The sequence below is a fragment of the Corvus kubaryi genome, unplaced genomic scaffold, assembly GCF_017639235.1.
Source record: "Corvus kubaryi isolate FWS band 111438036 unplaced genomic scaffold, C.kubaryi_AGA036_p1.0 37385, whole genome shotgun sequence".
NCBI lineage: Eukaryota > Metazoa > Chordata > Aves > Passeriformes > Corvidae > Corvus > Corvus kubaryi.
Window position 1 is genome coordinate 20,919,165 of NW_024581127.1, and position 18,574 is coordinate 20,937,738.

The 18,574-nt window shown below is 34.1% G+C and overlaps 1 protein-coding gene across 4 annotated transcripts in view; it reads right to left on the reverse strand.

The window, feature by feature from the left end:
- The window catches only part of CSMD3 (CUB and Sushi multiple domains 3), a 613,333-nt gene that overhangs the window by 404,467 nt on the left and 190,292 nt on the right, over nucleotides 1-18,574 (reverse strand). For all 4 annotated transcript variants that reach the window (XM_042035930.1, XM_042035929.1, XM_042035928.1 and 1 more), the window contains exon 5: nucleotides 17,186-17,393. In XM_042035930.1, the coding sequence (XP_041891864.1) occupies nucleotides 17,186-17,393 (208 nt within the window). The remainder of the gene's footprint in view (nucleotides 1-17,185; nucleotides 17,394-18,574) is intronic.

Below are 18,574 nucleotides of genomic sequence, written 5' to 3' on the forward strand. Positions count from 1 at the left end.
ATATAAGTCAAATTACTCCCACTCTGCAGCAAAATTAAGAACCCCATGGGTCTTATAAGAAAAAGTACTTTTAGAATCTGAGTTTTCCTGAGTATCTGCCACTGTAGTTACTCATATTCAGATATTAAATCAAAATGCAAATACATCTTAAAAGAGTTGTTCCTTATTAGAATAAAAATTCTAAATGCTGTCATTTTAAGTCTGAGTCAGTTATGCTATTTCATCTTTTAAGAGTGATAATAAGACAGTCCTGAAATGCCTTTAAAGAACAACTCATCAATACAAAGTAAGAGGATAAACATTAAACAGTTCAATTCAAACTACAGGTGATCTTTTTCTGAGACTTCACTTCTTCTTGTTTCTTCCCTTTGAAAATGTATCAAGGTAGATACTGAAATCTGCCAAAAAAGGCTCATTTTACTGCATAATTTAAATATAATTGTAGTCAAGGAATCCACGCAGATTACTCACAGAGCCATTCACCTTACTTTCCACCTTATATGGAAGGTGGATTAATATTTTGCTCAGTTATATATTGTGCAAGAACTTTCTTCTATATTCCCAACATTGTGCCTCCTTCTACTTCTACTGGATTTATAACATTAGACATTTAATTGTTTTAATTGATTGCATTTATCTGTAGTGATTTTTCCCCCTTCTTCAGTATATCTGTAAGATAATAAATTTCTTACTCACTGATTTTATACAACTTTCATTTCGAAGTATTTGACAAATACCAAGAAACTGTACCATCTTTTATATAATAAAAATAATCATTTAAAAAAATTCCAACACATAGACAATATTTTGTTCTCAACCACAAAAATCTAAGAAAAAATCAGAAACTGCCTGGGCTGTAAGGGCACCTTCTTGACCCTGACTAGCCCTACCTGGGGACTCTGTTATGCCTCTGCCTTGGACCCAGGAACCCCATTCCAGCTCAGCCTAAGACTGCTCCAGTTCTGTTCTTGGTCATCTTTGTTTGACTGGGCTCCTGGAGGGATCTGGGGCCTGGTTTATCACTTACCACATTGAAGGCTATCAACTGACTTTTAAGTCCCTGGCTGTGACACCTGTGTTCAGCTGCTGGAGGACTGCATACCACAGGTGAGTGAATAGGAAATGTGGCCCCTTGGCTCCCAGTTGTTCCCACCTTGCTCCTGTTAAACCTAGACAGAAATAGACTTCAAATCTCCCAATTAAACTGGTCTAGTCATTAAAACTGCTTTCTATAACAATTGATCTCCTTTAAACAACATTATGAATTTATTGTTGTTCTGTGTACTTGATCATACTTCTCTTTACTGTAGTTGTAACATTCATATCCAAATGTTCTCTGACTGCATTTAGGGAAACCTTTCTAACATTTTTTGTTTGGAGAATTTTTAAGATGTTATGATAAAATTAAATGTGGATATTGTACAACCATCACTTTTACTTCACAGACATGTAAGGAATAAAATGCTTTTAAAACAAAGGAACAAGCCTTTGAAATTATCTGAGTAATAAGGGACAGGACAGTTCACATTTAGCCCTATTAGATAAGAATTAAAAAGAGAGAAGGGAATTGGGCAAGTATTATCAGCATGCATGCACAACACCTCATTTTGAGAGAAATTACTTTTACGCTTTACAAGATTTTAGACTCTAATTCCTAGTTTGATGGTTCCTAATAAAAAAACTCCAAAGTAAACAATTAAGAACACATGATCTGTTTCTATTTATATGACTAGGTGAGATTTAAAAACCTAAATTTTTTCCCCTTGCGGACCTTGTCAAAGGAGGCTCTTGTAACAGAAACTGTGAAACTTGGAGGAATGCACTGGGTTTTAGTAGCAAGGTTTTGGTAGATGGAGTGGCTACAGAGGTGGCTTCTGTGAGAAGCTGCTAGGAGCTTGCCCTATGTCCAACAGCACATATGCCAGTTGGCTGCAAGATGGATCCACTGCAGGCTGAGGACAAGCCCACCAGTGGCAGTGGTAACACCTCTGGGATAACGTATTTAGAAGACGGAAAGACTGCTGCACAATCGCAGCTGGAAGAGAGGAGTGAGAATATGTGAGCAAAACAGCTCTGCAGACACCAAGGCACTGAAGAGAGAGCTGGTGCCTTGGGTGTTGGAGAAATTTCTCCTGCAGCTTGTGGTGAAGACAATGGTGAGGGAAGCTGTTCTCAGAAAAGTAGTGTAAAAACACTGAAGATCTCTTCTCTAACCTGACAAAGACATGAAAATACCAGCAGCTGAAGTCAACAATAAAGACATACAAAGTGCATTTTTTCCTCTATTTTTGCAACAATGGTGAGTAACTATCAGAGCAGATTTAAAAAAAAAAAAAAAAAAAAAAAAAGGAGAAGAAGAGTTGGGTATTTTATCACTTAGGACTTTTAAGAGAGACAGGTTGTTGTTGTTTTTTTGTTTGTTTTTGTATTAAATTAGCACAGAAAAGCAAATGAAATGCACAAGCCTCTCTTTTACAGGAGGGGGCACTAGATTATCCACTAGTTCTTTCTGGCACTAAATCCTGTATCTATGAAACACATATTGAATTTTAAAAATTAGAAGAGTTACTTTTCTCATCCAAAAACAATGCCTTTGTTACTGACCCCCAAGACTAGTGACTAAAGTTCTCTCTTTTGTTCTTTACTCAGAATCAATGACCTCTTCTGTTCTGTGTATATTCTGTAGATTACTGGCATGGCTAGGCAATCAAGAGCAACACCTCTGAGATATTCAAGTTAGCACCAAGCATCTCATTAAATCTGAGTTCTGAACGTCACACATCTGCTTTACAGTTTGAACCACTGGAGAGCATGCAATGTGGACATCAGATACCGAATGAATGAGCCCCACAGTCCTTCCCCTTTGTGCCACATAGCTAACTTGCTGGAGTTAAAACACTCCTGTGTTTCAAACTGAAAAAACATTCAGACATACTCATGCACTCAAAAGCACGAATGATTGCACTGAGCAAGGTTTCCTATTGTTGCAACTTTACTGCTTCCAATTCTAGACCTAGGCTGGTGTGACACTGAACTCAACCCTGTAGATAAACATGAACTAATGTGTGTGTAAAGAGAGTCTGGGCCAAACTCTACTGACTGACAAGGGATCATGTTGTAAAGGATTCTACAGTTTGCTCACTCAATATATTGATTATTGAGTTTACATATGCTAGGATATCCAGAAAAAGCAAGGACATAGTCTTTCAGTGTGTTTAATATATTTTAGAAAAAGAAATATTATACAAAGAATTTTAAAAAGCAACATTTGTGTCAAATCTTACGGAAAATGAGACCTGGAATTTTTGTTTCTTAATTTGAAGCATAAGTAAGTATAAGTGTAAAAATTATTTATGTCAATTCTTAATACACATGTGTGTGTAAAATCACAATTAATATAATTTATTTTTTTCTAAAAGTAAATGCTGCTCTCAGAGATGAGAATATGCTTTGGGATACTGCATGGATCTAACTGCTAGCCACCTGCTGTTTCCAGTAAATCAGCCAGTGAGCAAGCCATGACACAACATTTTCACCTCTCCATCATTTGACACCATGTGTCCGAAATGAATATTTTTTATTTAACTTTTCAAAAAAAGACATCATACTCTCCATTAACAGAGGCTGTACCGAAGATTTAAAGAGCAATAAATGTCTAAAACTATGATACAACAAGAAATTATGAAATAAAAAGAATGTGTAAGATTCTCCACAATACTATAAAATCCCATAGTCTACTTTTAATTGTGGATAATTAATATTATTAAAAAACAAAAGGTGATTGATAATTCAAAATACTTCAAATTGATTTTGGTATATCAATCTGGGTTACTTGAAAAACACCTTGGATTCAAAAGTCTTCAATTTAAAGCTGAAAGAGACAAAAAACATTTTAAATAAATGTTTGTGCCTTAGAATGTAAAAGCAATCTTTTCCTTGTCATATAAGCAAATGTAATTTGTTCTTAATCTTCATGCCTTTGCCTCTCCCTCTGCCACCAAAAATGAAAAAAGTAGACCTGCTTAATAATGCTGGCTTTTATATGCAACATAAAATATTTATTATCATATTTATTTTTAGTAAAATTAATGGAATTACTTAATATATTGACTAACAATATGAAAGCTCTGCTAGAGAACAAAGTTTAGAAAATATACCAATATTCTGTGGTTTTAGGATAAAATATCTTATACTCAAGGAAATTCTGGTGCTCTAGTTGAACAGCTAGCTCCTTATGCAGATTTCCCAGACTGGAGCAGATTTTAAGTAAGCGTTCCTTGGAATAATGATTTTTATTTACTTTACCATATAAATAAAGTACTACTGCAAAAACTGAAGTTGCCAAAAGAAACCTTTGTTCATGACATTTGACTGGAAAGTGATATATTCTAAATTATGCAGTAAAAAGACAAAAATATCAGTTTTAAAATACCTTGTATCAGAATCTATTATCTATTAAATTCTTATATGATGCTTTTACTGATTAGTGGTAATGAGATAATGTCATCTGAGCACTCTGAATGACTTTCCTGAAAAATCTCAGTTGAAAAGTTTGCAAATACTCAGATCTAGTAACTGATAAAATGTAATAGGTCACTAATTCACATGCTACACATTAAGACTGACCTTTAAAGTATTAACTTATAAGAATCTAATTATTAGAAAGATAACCAGACATGGGCAGGTGAAAGCAAGCTTAGGCTCCACAGCTGTGCCAGTATACTTTAGTCCCAACCCTTAATACCCATCCTAGCACGACACACTGAACAAATGTTGGGCCTACTGAGCTACAATGCCAGCTGATGATTTAAGATGGTTTCAAATGGTTTTTTGATTTATTTTATCAAGATATACTAGGAAATACCTGATTAGGAAACACGAAAAGACTTGTGTTAACTGTTAATGCAGTTTTAAAGGCTATATAAATATAAAATATCATTTACATTTGTAAATGAACATCAATGCACATTTTTTTCAGCTCATTAAGAATTCAACCCTTTCCAGCATCTTTATTAACCCTATCTGCAACTTACGAAGGTTGTGTGCCTGCATAAATGCAGGGCATATACTATAACAACAACTTACTTTTGCAAACATAAAAGCATGTGCACACAAGGACACATTGTTCAATAATTTTTCTTATGAATATTTATTTGTTTTGTGTTTTCTTGATGTATTTAATCAGAATTAGTCCTCTGACTGGGTACTTATTCCTTATTTGATTTTACTCCTATGCCTTATTTAGTCTACAGCTTTTTATACTTCTCTGAAGTAAATTTCACATGTTCAAGTTAATTTTGATTTATCAGCATTATTTTGAAGTATATTGCTGTCCTTTAAAAAACCTGTAACCCTCCACAGTTCAGTTACATTAATGATATTTGTGCATAATTCTTCTTCCACTATCCAAGATATTGAAAAAATATTTATCATTACTGGGCCCAGACCTAATCCATTTTAGACGCAACACAACCTGACTTAGAGTAACCAGTAACTATTCTTTGTGTGCCTTTTCCCAATTAAGTACACCACATATTTAGAGGCAACAACAAGTCTTTTTTCTGCTAGTTTGTAATAAAAAAATGGGTTACTAAAAGAATTATATTTTTTCATTGAATAATTTGTCATCATTTAGTCCATTATTTTTCCAGGGTTCAGAGCTAACTGTCTCTATTACAACTTCCTAGGTGTCCCTGTCCTTTGCTCTCTGTTATTTTCTTTTCAGTGAGGAACCAATTTTTCTTGTTTTCTCTTTACTTGTAATGCAGTTACAAGGTGTCTCCATCATTTTCTTTTATATCCTTTGGTAATTGTAATTCAGCAACTGTGATAGCCTTTCTTACTGTATTCTCAAGGCTTCTTAGTATTTAAGCTTTTATTCATTAGTCATGTGGTTCTTTTCTCACCTTTTGAAAAATTTCTTTCTGCTCTGTGTATCTTTATGACTGCACCAGGAGTTTTAAAGGTCTCTTATTATGATTTATATCTTTCTTTGGAAATAGGATAGCCTGTTATTATGTACTTGATACATTCACTTCCACTTAGAGCCAGATCTCCTGTGGATTATGTTAACCCCTTCTCTTTTGAAGTTGTTTTGGTAGGTCTTGTAATGTCTGATGTCCTTTTCCTTAGTATTGATGTCTATTTACCCATAAACAATAATAAAATTCCCTTGAAATTGCCTTAATCCTGCATATTTTTAGACAAATACTTTTTTTTGCATAAAAAAGAAACAAAAATCTTATTTCTAAAAACTTAAGTGTACCTATAAAATGCCATTCTGCTCTTTCAATTGATTTCCAGATAAATTAAATCCTTCTTTTTATGAAATAGTCTTTTATATGTATCTATTTTCCAATCTTTCAGAATGCAAAGAACACCTTGCTCTTCTACTTAAACATTCATTGGTGGCAGAACTAGTCTTTTCCTTTTCTTTTCAATTCAGATATATATTAAAATATAATACCAAAGATATGTTGTATCATTTTTATTTTTGCTTATCTCAATGCCAACAAATATATATACCTGTTTAAATAGTACCTTCCTTTCTGTCTATTTGATTTAGTATCAAAAACCCCCCTATTATTTAGCTGGCTGAACGTTATTCTCCCCAGCTGCATCCTACTCTGAACTCTGATTCATGTTTAGTTGCAGACTTCAGTTCACAGTGTTTGTTCCTAGATCTTTTTTTTAATGGAAAACACATATGTACATTCTCTTGAATGACCCAGTTGGTTGTATCAAATGGTTTTCAATCTGAGGACCACAACAAATACTTCTGCCATGAATTCTAAGCCGCTAAAGTTTAAATCTATGTCCCATGTTTCCAGGTGAAGCCAAAGGAAAATCAGAGGCCAGTAATACAGGATATGTTGCAAAGTAATCTGGACTCCACTGTGTAAACTGAACTAGGCTATTGAAACCACCAGGTTCATCTTTTACCCTTTTCCTGCATCAGTAGCAAGCTTTGCAGAAACTAAGAGGAAAAGTTATATTAAATAGATCAGGCTTTTATTTAATTCAATTTGCATCACTTTTAAACAGCAACACATACTTGAAATTGCAATACAATGTGCTGCTCTACTTCACAGTTTTGGGACCATGTGTCCAAAATCACCAAAACCAAATGGCAACATTTCTGTAACACTCCAGTTTATGCCTATATATGTCTGGTGCACAGACTACAGTAATAAAAATTATTTCCAGCACATCTAGCGAAGCTATAGCTTCATTGTTAGTGAAATTTTCAGTATAAATTTAGCTTTCATCTACCTATTTTAAATCCATTAACAATTGGTGGAAGGTCTTGCTAGTAGATTCATTTGTAATTCAAAGCTAAATGAAAAAATAATACTCTCAGGACTGTTAGCCTTTGCTTCTGTCATAATCATCTCTCATTTCTCTCCCACAGGAGCTGAACTCTGCTTTAAATTGCATTCAACACTGTAGCACTTCCTTAATTCCACCTTATTACACAAATCCCCTTTTATAATTAACTCTCTGGAAAACATGCTCCTCAAAAATAACCAAAACACAAACAAGCAAAGATGCATGCATCTTGGGATTGAATCTCAGATTCTACAGGTTATACAGGATTGGAAAGTTTTGTTAAAAAGTTGGAAATTTCAGTTCAGAATTGGTTTTATTATTTTTCTTGAAAGACATAGTGTCAATTACTAAACAGAAAATAAACCTTATTCAAACAGTCCTTCACCTTACACTTAACTTCCTTTAGGACATTCAGGACAGCCCATTCTTGCTCAGAAAATAGAGATGATGGTTAAAGTTTGTCCTCTGACATAATAAATAATGGGGAGAAGAATTTCTGCAGCAGTATATATCCACATGAAAGATGTCAAAACCCGTGTTATACGCTTCAGGAAGAAAGAGTATGTACTGCGCAGTAGGTAATTTTTCTGCAGTTTCAAAGACACAAGTCTGGATATCAAAAAGGCTGATGGAGAGATGTGAAGCTGCCACCAACTTACTTGTGGACTCTTACATAAATATCCAAAAAGTCTACTTAGCAAAGAAAGAGGAATGGAGTTCACTTAATCAAGATGTATCTTCATAATAAGCTTTTTAGTACAGGATAGAAAAGTAATTGGCTACAAAAAAGCCTCACAAAACAACCAAATAAAACTGCCATTAAAAGTATGGTTTACATATTATCATTCATTGTGATTAAACATTAGAAAATGTCAGGTGAAATCACCTAATCATAGAATCATCAAGGTTGGAAGAGAACTTTAAGATGATCAAGTCCAACCATCAACCCAGCACTACCACTCTAATCCCCAAACCACGAAATAATATCACCCAGTGCCAGATCCAGACACCTCTTAAACAGCGACAGGGATGGTGGTTCCACCACCTCCCTGGGCAATCTATTCCAAAGCATGACCACCCTAACAGTGAAATTTTGCATGATCTACTATATGCAGCACAAATAAACATACAGTAAATGTACATAACTAGTTTATTTTCATTTCTTATTGACCGTTGTGGGTTGTCACTGGTCACCTGCAAACTGGATCGTACATAATAATAAAAAATTGTTCTGACACTAGTTTGACATTGTGTTGGTCCTTAATATAATGGAACTGCATTAGCATGTTCAAAGGATGTTTAATTGTTTGTTTTAGTCACTGATTCATTTCACAAGTGAATTTGCACCCTAAATATCCTAATGTGATATTCACAGGCAAAACAGATGGACAATCACAAAAAGAAGCATGAGTTTGTGAAGTTCTGATTAGCTTGTAGGGCCCATATAAATAATATTTTATCTTGTCAGAATTTATTAATAAATGCAAAGGATTTCATTCATGTATTCAAAATATTATACTTTTTGCTGTTTTAGCCTGAGACATAAAAGATGGAATTATGAATGCACATATTTTTCCCAATGTACAAAACAAACTAAAATTTTAAATTTAGAATCTAGAAATGAGAGTGATTTGGGATTATCTCTTCAGGGATCACTGTTCTCCCACAACATGCCACTTACTTTGCTGAATGAAGTAAACATGGCAAGGACTCAGAACATATGAAAAGAAAATGTGAAGTTTTAATTACTCTAGGATGACAAATGAAGCAATTGTATGTTTTCTGGTTTAGTTATTCTTTGGGGTTTGGGTTGGTTGTGGTGTTTTTTCCTTGCCTTGTCTTGAGCTTTATGCTATTCTAATACACTTTCCCCCACCATACAGCTCAGGCAGCATAAAACTCACTTGTAAGTTCAGTCACTGATGTTTCAGTCAGGACAAGAGTAATCAGTCTCCTTCACTACTCCAACAATTGCCATCCTGAGACTATAGCAAATGACCACATCAAAACAATGCAGTATTCTGCTGGAGTAAGCACACTGAAAGTGCTCCCTGTTAAATCATCAAGCCATCTTCCTACTTCTATTTTTTTCCCCGAAACTGCTGTAAGAGACTTCTGGTTTTCTTTGTTACTTTTGTTACTTTTTATTACACTTTTTAAGTATTCATTAGAAAGTCCCCCAGGTCTACACTATTATTTACCTGGTTTCTTCAAAGCAGAGTTACAAATAAGCCACACTGGAAGCACTCTGGGTTGTTTCATCAAAGGAGGATTAAAGAGACCCATGGAAGCACAAAAACAGTAGTCAGTAAATCTTTGTCTAAGAGGGATGGTGGGAAAACCAGAGTACAGTTCTTGCATATCAAGATTCAAGAGAACTGTTTTTCAATTTGTTTCGGAATGTTGATAAGACTTTGTGAAATAATATAATCCTATCTCTGTAGAGAATATACATAAAAAGCCCATCCAATGTATAACTGCTTATTTGATAACTGCTGGTGAATATCCGTTTGACTCCAGATGAGAATAACTTTATGCATATTAAGAAGTACTATCAGAATAATGAAAACATGCAACTTCAGAAAAGGCTTACAAATGTTTCCTTTTGCAATACTCCTGAGCATAGGAAAAGTAAGAAATTAAGAGCAGCTTCAGAAAGGTTTCCTCAAAAGTAGTTCATTTAACCACCTTTTGCTACAGCAACAATGAAATGCTGTCTTCCTGACATTGACTACACCAATCAAAATAAAATATTTCATACCATCATAAGAATGCATTAAATTAAGGATACAGCATAAAAAATATAAAGGAAATCAAATAACTCTGTGAAGCCTCTGCACATACTGTAAGAAGGGAAAAAAAGTAGATCTTTGCATGGGTACTGTTATTCAACATACAAGTACCTGAGAAGACAACAGATCAGGCTTTATTTTGACAATAAAGTTGTTCTATTCCTTGAAGAAACAATATGCCACTCCCTATGTACCTTGCTGTTCTCTTCAACTCTTGTGTTTCCTGCTCACTAAGAGGGAAAAAAAAGCTTGGTTTTCACTTGTATCACTTCCTGGTGCAGTTCCTTTGTGACTGGGTAAATGCCTGAGCCAACACAAGATAGGGGATGAGTCAAAAATAGAAGTGGGAACATATTTTTTTTCAGAAGCAGCATCACAATGGTCATATAAAGTGTTCATTTGTACCACAATGAGCCAAGGGGATTTTGTGCCTGCATCTGACTCCCTGCCTGATGCAAGTATACACTGGAGTTTAACAGATAGTTTTCTCACTGAGGCTTAAATCCATTACATAGTTATAAATCACACGTGCCAGATAAGCTTTAGCATTTAGTATTCTAGAGAAAGACAGGACGAATCATATCTCTGGTCATGTACATATCCCTGGAAGATGAATGGGACAACTGGAGCCTGAGGAAGGAAAATCTTCAACTCATGAGCTAGGATTGGCTGTATCAGCCAACCTGCTCAGGAGAAAGGTCATACCACTGCTTATCCATAAAGAAGAAAGAGAGCTCAGGAGATGTTTGTACCTCAAACAGATATTTGGTAATAATAAATTCTTGTGTGTTGATTCTGACTGAAAGCAATGATTTCTAAATGAGGAAAAAATGAAAAATCTTTTCCTCCCATGAGGACAGTCAGGAAATTAAGAAAGTTGTCCACATAGGTTGTCAAGACTCCATCTTTGGAGGTTCTTAAGACAGTCTGGATAAAGGCCTGAGCAACCTTGCCTCACCTGAGAGCTGAGTCTGCTTTCACTAGTAGACTGGACTAGTCAGATTCTGAGCTCCCTTCCATGCTGAACTATCTTGCTTATAAGCTTTCGTCATTCTGTCTTGTGTTTCCTTGCAACCTGGTTATGTGGACGCATACATAACATACTGAATTCTGGGATTAAACAAATCAACCGTAGGTTGATTTGTATTTCCATGGATATGACAATTTCTTAAAGTCAGATTCTCCTTTTACTAAGCACTGAATCTAAATGCCACAAAGTTACTCTTATTAGAAGCATAGACTTCAAGGTCTACTGTTAAATGACAGATTTTCATCATGTAACTCATGTTTATATGTGTCTATTTTGCCTGCAAAGTTTGAGACACATTTGTCACTGCACTTTGAACTACAACATGAAAAATGACTGCAGAAAACCCCATCAAAACAGGGTACTCACTACGGAAGGGCCTTCTATTTTTTCAGAAACATACAAGAACAAATAGTACAAAATAACAGAAAAGCCTCTGCCTTTACTGTTAAACATATGATTTGATATCTGATTCCTCTCTTAGATTCAAATCCTTCTCATTTTTCAGTAAGAATTTTGAGAGTACCAGATGTAAAGCCAGTTTCAAAGTCCTTTTCAGATAACGATTGCCAGATAGAATCATGCAATAGAATGATGAGAAACATGCTGTTAACCTCCACAGTCACAGTAACAAATTCCCCATCTAACACTATCATTGTGCCTGAACCCTACACATTACAGAATGCCTTGTGCTTCTTGGAGGATTCCATTCCTCATCAAAATGCCACAGGTGAAATGCTGAATCACCAAGCAAAAAGTTAAACCCTAGAAGCAAACAGTAAAGGACAGAAATGCCTGGTTTCTATGGAAAACTTTTGTTTCCAAGAAAGCAAAGAACTTCCTTTTTGTTCTCAGTCCTTCAAAAAAAGATAAAAATGATAACACTCAATGGATGGATTATCAAAGGCTCAAACCAGATAATATTTTTAGCATTGGTATTCCTCCTATTCCTGGTTTTCTACTCTCCCTGTTCCACAGTGAAGCATTATCTCTGTTACTTTCTGTTTCCTGTTTCAGAAGGAGAGAAGGATTTAGGCCCTCCAAAACTTGGCTGCTTTTTGCAGTGATTTTTTTTTCCCCAACTAAATCCAGCAAAAAATAATTCTATCCGCTATCAATAAACAAATACTTTGCTAATTACAAGAGGTTTTTATGACTGCATTTTGTTTGCTCTATTAATGGAATAATTTTTTCTACCTATTTGGCTACAACAACAACATTCTTCTGAAAGCATTTTTTCGATGATAAGCAGTATCAATTTTGCTACTATTCTTTAAATTCAGCTGTTATCAGATTACAAACTTTCTCATCTGGGGCTTTTAACATCCTTAATAAAATCATATTACTCATAACCATTACATTCCTGAGTCCTTCCTCTGAGCATTAAACACAGATTTAAAAAATTTGTATTAGTGAGAAAACAGAAATAATATCTAAAGCAGTGTCAACAGTCTTCATTACTAAAAAAGAGATTGCTACTCTTCTCGATTTCTAATTTGAAGTAATTTTTCAAGAAAATAAATGCTGAGCCGGGGGTGGGATTTTTTTCCTCCTGTTTTAATCTCTTCTTATGAGAACCTCTGCTTCTTGCTTTGTCTGTTTTGCTTTTTTTCCTTCAACATATTATTATTTTCATTGGTATTTGTACTATTGAGGTGTGATTTTCTACCCATGTGCTGCCACATTTATGTCAGGCAGAGGTTTTCCTCTGTAGCCTTAGATATGAGCATTATTTAACCAAGTACATTGACTGAAAATAAATCTAACTTATTCAGACACTGGATAAATAAAATAACCACCTTGTTAAAAAAGATCTGATTGAGAACCTGTTTTATTAATGCATGTATCTGTTTTAGGTTTAATTGTTGTAACAGTACATTTAATTTTTAAATGCCTCCTAAAAGCTACTTTCTGTTGTAACCAAACTGGCAATAAAAGTTACCATGTAGATATTTAACATGGATAACTGCATTTTCCTCACAAAAAAACCCAACCCCAAATAATAGCCTTTTTCATAATAGATAATGTCTGCCTGTTCAACCTCACTTTGCTTTTAATTACCACTAGTTAGTTTACTCTTCTCTAATATTTCTTCTTAATATTTCTTCTCTAGTATTTCTTTCTGTTTATCATTTTGTTCTTTCATGGCACTAGTAAAATGAGACTAAGAGTCACGAAATGCTAATTAACAACAAATAGCTAAATAATGTTTGTTTGGTCAAAGGTTGGACTCCTGCTCCAGCGTGTGGCCTTCCAGGCTGCAGGCTGATCTCTGTTCCGCCATGAACCAATACGGGGACAGCTGCCTCACCACGGGCTGCAGCAAGGACTGAGGTAGAATCCTTGCTGTGGTGTCTGAAGTACATCTTCCCCCTCCTGATTCACAGACCCTGGTCTGGAGAGTTGTATCCCTCACTCCTCTTTCCAGGTGCAACTGCAGTGCATTGGGTAGCTCTTTTACCCTTTCTTAAGCACATCACCCCAGCGGTGCTACCTCCATGGCTGATGGGCCAGCCTTGGCCAGCAGTGGGTCCATGTTGGAGCTGGCTGGCATTGCCTCTGCTGAACATGGGGGAAGCTTCCAGCAGCTTCTCACAGAAGCCACCCCTGTAGCCGCCTGCTACAAAAACCTTGCCACACAAACCTAATCTTGTTCCCTGGTCAAATAGGCCCAAAGTGATAAAAAGTAATTAGTTACTTGGAATAAATTCTGATCTGGAAACCCAAAGAAGGACCCACATTTTTGAGTTCTTTTCCTTTCTCATCTGTACTATCTGTAAGGAAGTCTTTAGCTAACAGGCTATCTTGAAAAAGATCATTATAAAAATCAAAAGTTTTAAATATCTCAGATAAAACCTCTTGAAACTGGATGGAGTTCTGCCCATCTTAGTTAAGTGAAAGACTTTTTCCAAAAATTCTAATTTCATTCTTCACAGAATATTTAAAATTAATTCAAAAGGAGTATTTTTATTGGGGAAAGAATGCACAAAATCACAGTTGCAAAGGAGAAATTAGTTTTGTTAGCCATTGTTCTCTAACAGCTTTCTATTTTAATGCAATTAAGATGATGCACAAAATATGCAGTATCAAAAAATGAAATATTTAAATATATTTCAGAAGAGAAATAAATTGCCTATGGTTTCAACATTATACATTTCATTCAGTGTATATCACTGTACATTTTATCTAGATTTATATATGAAAAAAATTTGGCTAAAATCACAGACATATGGTCTAGACAATTCCTCAGTTTATTACAGAAAATTCTACATTTCCCTTACATTTTAGGATAATATATTAGGAATTACTTTTAAATATCCAGGAATATAGTAACAGTAAGAGAGAAGTTAGGTGAATTATTTTATTTTAAAAGAAGTAATTGCATCATGTTTCAAATTTGTTTTTGATAGCAGAGTTCTTAGGTGCCCTACTACTTTGTATGACCATGACAGTGGTAGGTCAAGTATTAGAACACTACACAAAGGTTTTCTCAGAAGTGCACTCTTATCCAGAGAGAACAGAGTGGAACATTTCACTAGATCTTATTTACTTTTGGCTTTTTGTTTTGTCAAAAAAAAAAAAAAAAGAAAAGAGAAAATAATTTCCTCAAACTAATAATTTTCCTTCATTTTTACTTCCAAAATGTAAACAATCCTATAATTCAACTCAACCTGGCAAACATTAGAATAAACAACAAAACAAGAACCTTGAATGGCATCTACACAATTTTTCACCACTATTTAAATGAAAATGGCCTATCAAGATTTTCTTAAGAGAAAAGACTGTCGTATCTGAAATATTATAGTAACTGACTGGAAAACTGCAGAAAGTTAGCACTTCATAAAGAATTCCAAGTCTTGTCTCATGGATAATCCCAGCCTATCTACTTGATGCATAATCTGGCTCTTAATTTCACTTAGAAACAAAAAGTAGGGATATTTTGTTACACAGCAGATGTGCAGAAGAAAAGTTTGTGGGGTTTTTTTTAAATCATTAGGTGCAATAGTCATATAAAGCACCAAATGTTCTAAGAAATTATATTATAATAATACTTATTACCCAGATCAATCAATAAGTTTTTAGTAATTTTTAAAATTATGTAATTTTTTTTTCCAAAATGAAAAGATGAAGAACCTGGGTTTAGTTTTGGATTAGCAATAGTCTAAGGGCATAAACAGCATCACCACTCTAAATCTAATTAACAAATTGTTGTTAATTAAGCTTTCCAAATCCATTTTTCCCAACATATGGGGGATACTTTTCCATAATTGAACACATCAGTATAATTTAGGGAATATAAATGAGAAGCTATAAAAAGAATATGCTCTCAGTCTGCTTCTCTACATGAACAATTATTAAATTAGCATTGTAAATTTTTATGTTTTGTAAACAGATAATGGGAATTTCCATATATAAAGTAATCTTAGTATATCATTTGAATACAGCCAAAGCCTTTTGTAGAACAAAAAATGAAATAATTGTTTCAAGCTCATGAATGAATAATGAAAAGAAAAGTCAAATGCACATTCAGCTATTCAAGTGATTCACAATGTCTGTATGTCCTTGGTGTTACCTCACTAATTATTATAAATTATTATTTAAAATTTATTTTAGCTGACAGCTAGTTCAAAAGATTTCAGTTTAAGAGCCTGAAAAAACTCAATGGCAATCAATTAATATTCTAATACAGGTAATTAACTATGTAGGTGGCAGTATGAATTAACTCAAATTATAAAACACTATTTGCTAAAGCTTAGACTTAAAGACTTTTATTACACCCTGAAGCAGTAAAAATATAGTACTTATAAGCAACACTTACAGAAACCAAGACTGATGCTTTTAAAACAATATAATTATCCAATTTTGGATCTTTCCTCATTATAAAATCAAGAGCATTTTATTTGGTCTATGTTATGTTTGGAGGAGTTTTATGCTGATATGAAGAAAAGAAGACTCTACTGACTTCAATGTGTCTAGCCAACAACTTGTATCACCTGTTGTTCACATGCCTCTGTCTGTCTTACAGAACCTCCATAAAGCTTTATGAGCCAGTTAAGAGATCAAGATTTTACTGGAGACCATAACTGTGATTTATGAGTTTGTATACAACTTATTTTCTGTGAATCAACAGCATATTTAAACCAATAAAACAAACACAAGGATTTGTCATATTGACATGTTTCTTGAGTAGTGTGATGCTGTGTTACCATAAAACTACCAGACTGGAAAGCCACAGAATGTGTAATTTATTTTTCCTATTTAACTGAATTTGATCTTGAAAGAGGTTATTTACTATTTTATTTCTTGTAGTTGTTTTACAACATCTACATAATGCATCTACACTCAGATCAAGAATTGCAGAAGTCAGACTAGCAAAAATATTGTTACTACTGCTAAGTCAACAAAAAACCAAACAGTCATAAACTCTTCTTAAAGGTGCTATATTTGGAGTAAAACCAGAGCCAAAAAGTATTGTGACTACTCAGCTCAGGGTGTTTTATCTCACAGATCAAGATGGAAATTTCTAGGTAAGTGTATCACAGCACATTATTTAGAGACCATGCATACAGTTCTCTGTACAGAAAATCCTCCACAGACAATCCGTGACCAACAGGTGGGGCCAATGCTAATTCCCCCTAGCTCTGTGCTGAATGGCCTCCATGCCATTCATTTTCTGACATCATTAAACTCTCTGAAAGCTTCACCAGCCCTTACTAGTACAACAGTCCATTCCATTCTGTTTCTAAATATATACATTTTTAATACAGTAGTGGTTAAATGGTAAGGCACACAGACAATGAGGCAAATGAGTCTACAGTGCCCTTCATCTTGATGCTACATGTTTGGAATATTTTAAAAACCATTTTACAGCTGCAATTGGAATATCAACATTATGTCATAGTCACAATTATTATTGTGAGGAGTGTTTTTCAACAAGACTATATATTCACAAAAAGAAAAGTAACAAAAAGTTGTACTTTCACTTTTCATCATCTTTTTCTGTTTTATCACTTTAGAATTTTGATATTTGACTTACCCTATTGTAGGTGGTTCAGAACCTTCTATTTCCAAATAATCATATTTTTCTTCCATTTGGAAATCTGTAAAGATGAGTGAGATAGTATCACCAGGCTCTGCCACAATTGTCCATGTGCAGTCTGCATTATTATGATATTCATTAGGAAAGTTAGGGCTTGAGATGATTCCACTTGATCCTCTCATAGTTCCTCCACAAGCATCTTCAGCTGTCAAAAAACCCAAACAAATTAAAATCACCCCTTAAAAAATGTACACTTTCTTGCTGAGAATAGAAATTTATGACTGTTTAGGTGAACAATTGCTTAAGACTTTTTAACATGTTTGACTTGGAATGCTGCTCCAAAATTAAGGTGTTAAAAAAATAATTGCTTCAAATTTCAGTTATTTAAAGATTATTATACTTGTGCCATCACATATTTTTATAATCTACTGTTTATTAATAATTATATATATGGATTAGAATTGTTTCCCTCACTTTACAATAGCATGCAAAAATGACACTATTTCCTCTTTTGCTTTAACCAAAAATGTTTTCATAAATCAAGTTGAGTTCAATCCCTATCATATACAGTCTGACACATAATGTGCAGCAGTCACATTATACTGAGAAAAGAAGTATGAGAATCTTACCCATTATATGCCAATTGTATTATTTTATTTTAGTAAGCATCTAGTGATTAGCTTTATTCTTGAAAAATCATTTTCTCATTTTCAAGCAGCTGATCAGTTTTCAAACCAAAGCCATTCATGAGTGATTTCTTAATGTCAGATGCAAGATGCTATCACAATTAAGATTAATAAGTTTTCATAGATCAAATATTTACAATTTTACCATAGGAATACATTTTTCATGTCATATGAATAACTGTGAAATTATTTGAGCAATTATCACAATGATTTTTTTTTTTATGGTGACTCTGAAACCAAAAATACTCTATTTTTTAGCATGTGATCTTATGCTGTATAAACCAGGCAAACATTAGATATTCACAAAATCAGTTCTAAAAGAACTTATTCTATGATGAAAAAATTCTAAAATGGCTGATGTTATGGATCTTCTTTATTAATAGTGTATATATGCCTAATAACTCTAAAATTATTTTTGAGGATCTTATATTAAAATTATTTCTGTGAGCTAATAAAATTGATTGGAAATCTAGTGCTTTTTTTTCAAAAATGGAAATACCTTTCAAATAACTTGAATGGAAATACCATATTGCATTACTTATTCAGTTTATTATCCAAATGTTTGAAGCATATTTGAAAAGCAATTCTTGTTTCTGCTCAGTTAGAGTGCTAACATGAATAAAACTTGCCCCAGAGTCTGAAAACCCAGTCAATACTGATGAAAAATTAATGATAAGGATGGGGAAAAAAAACCCTTTAA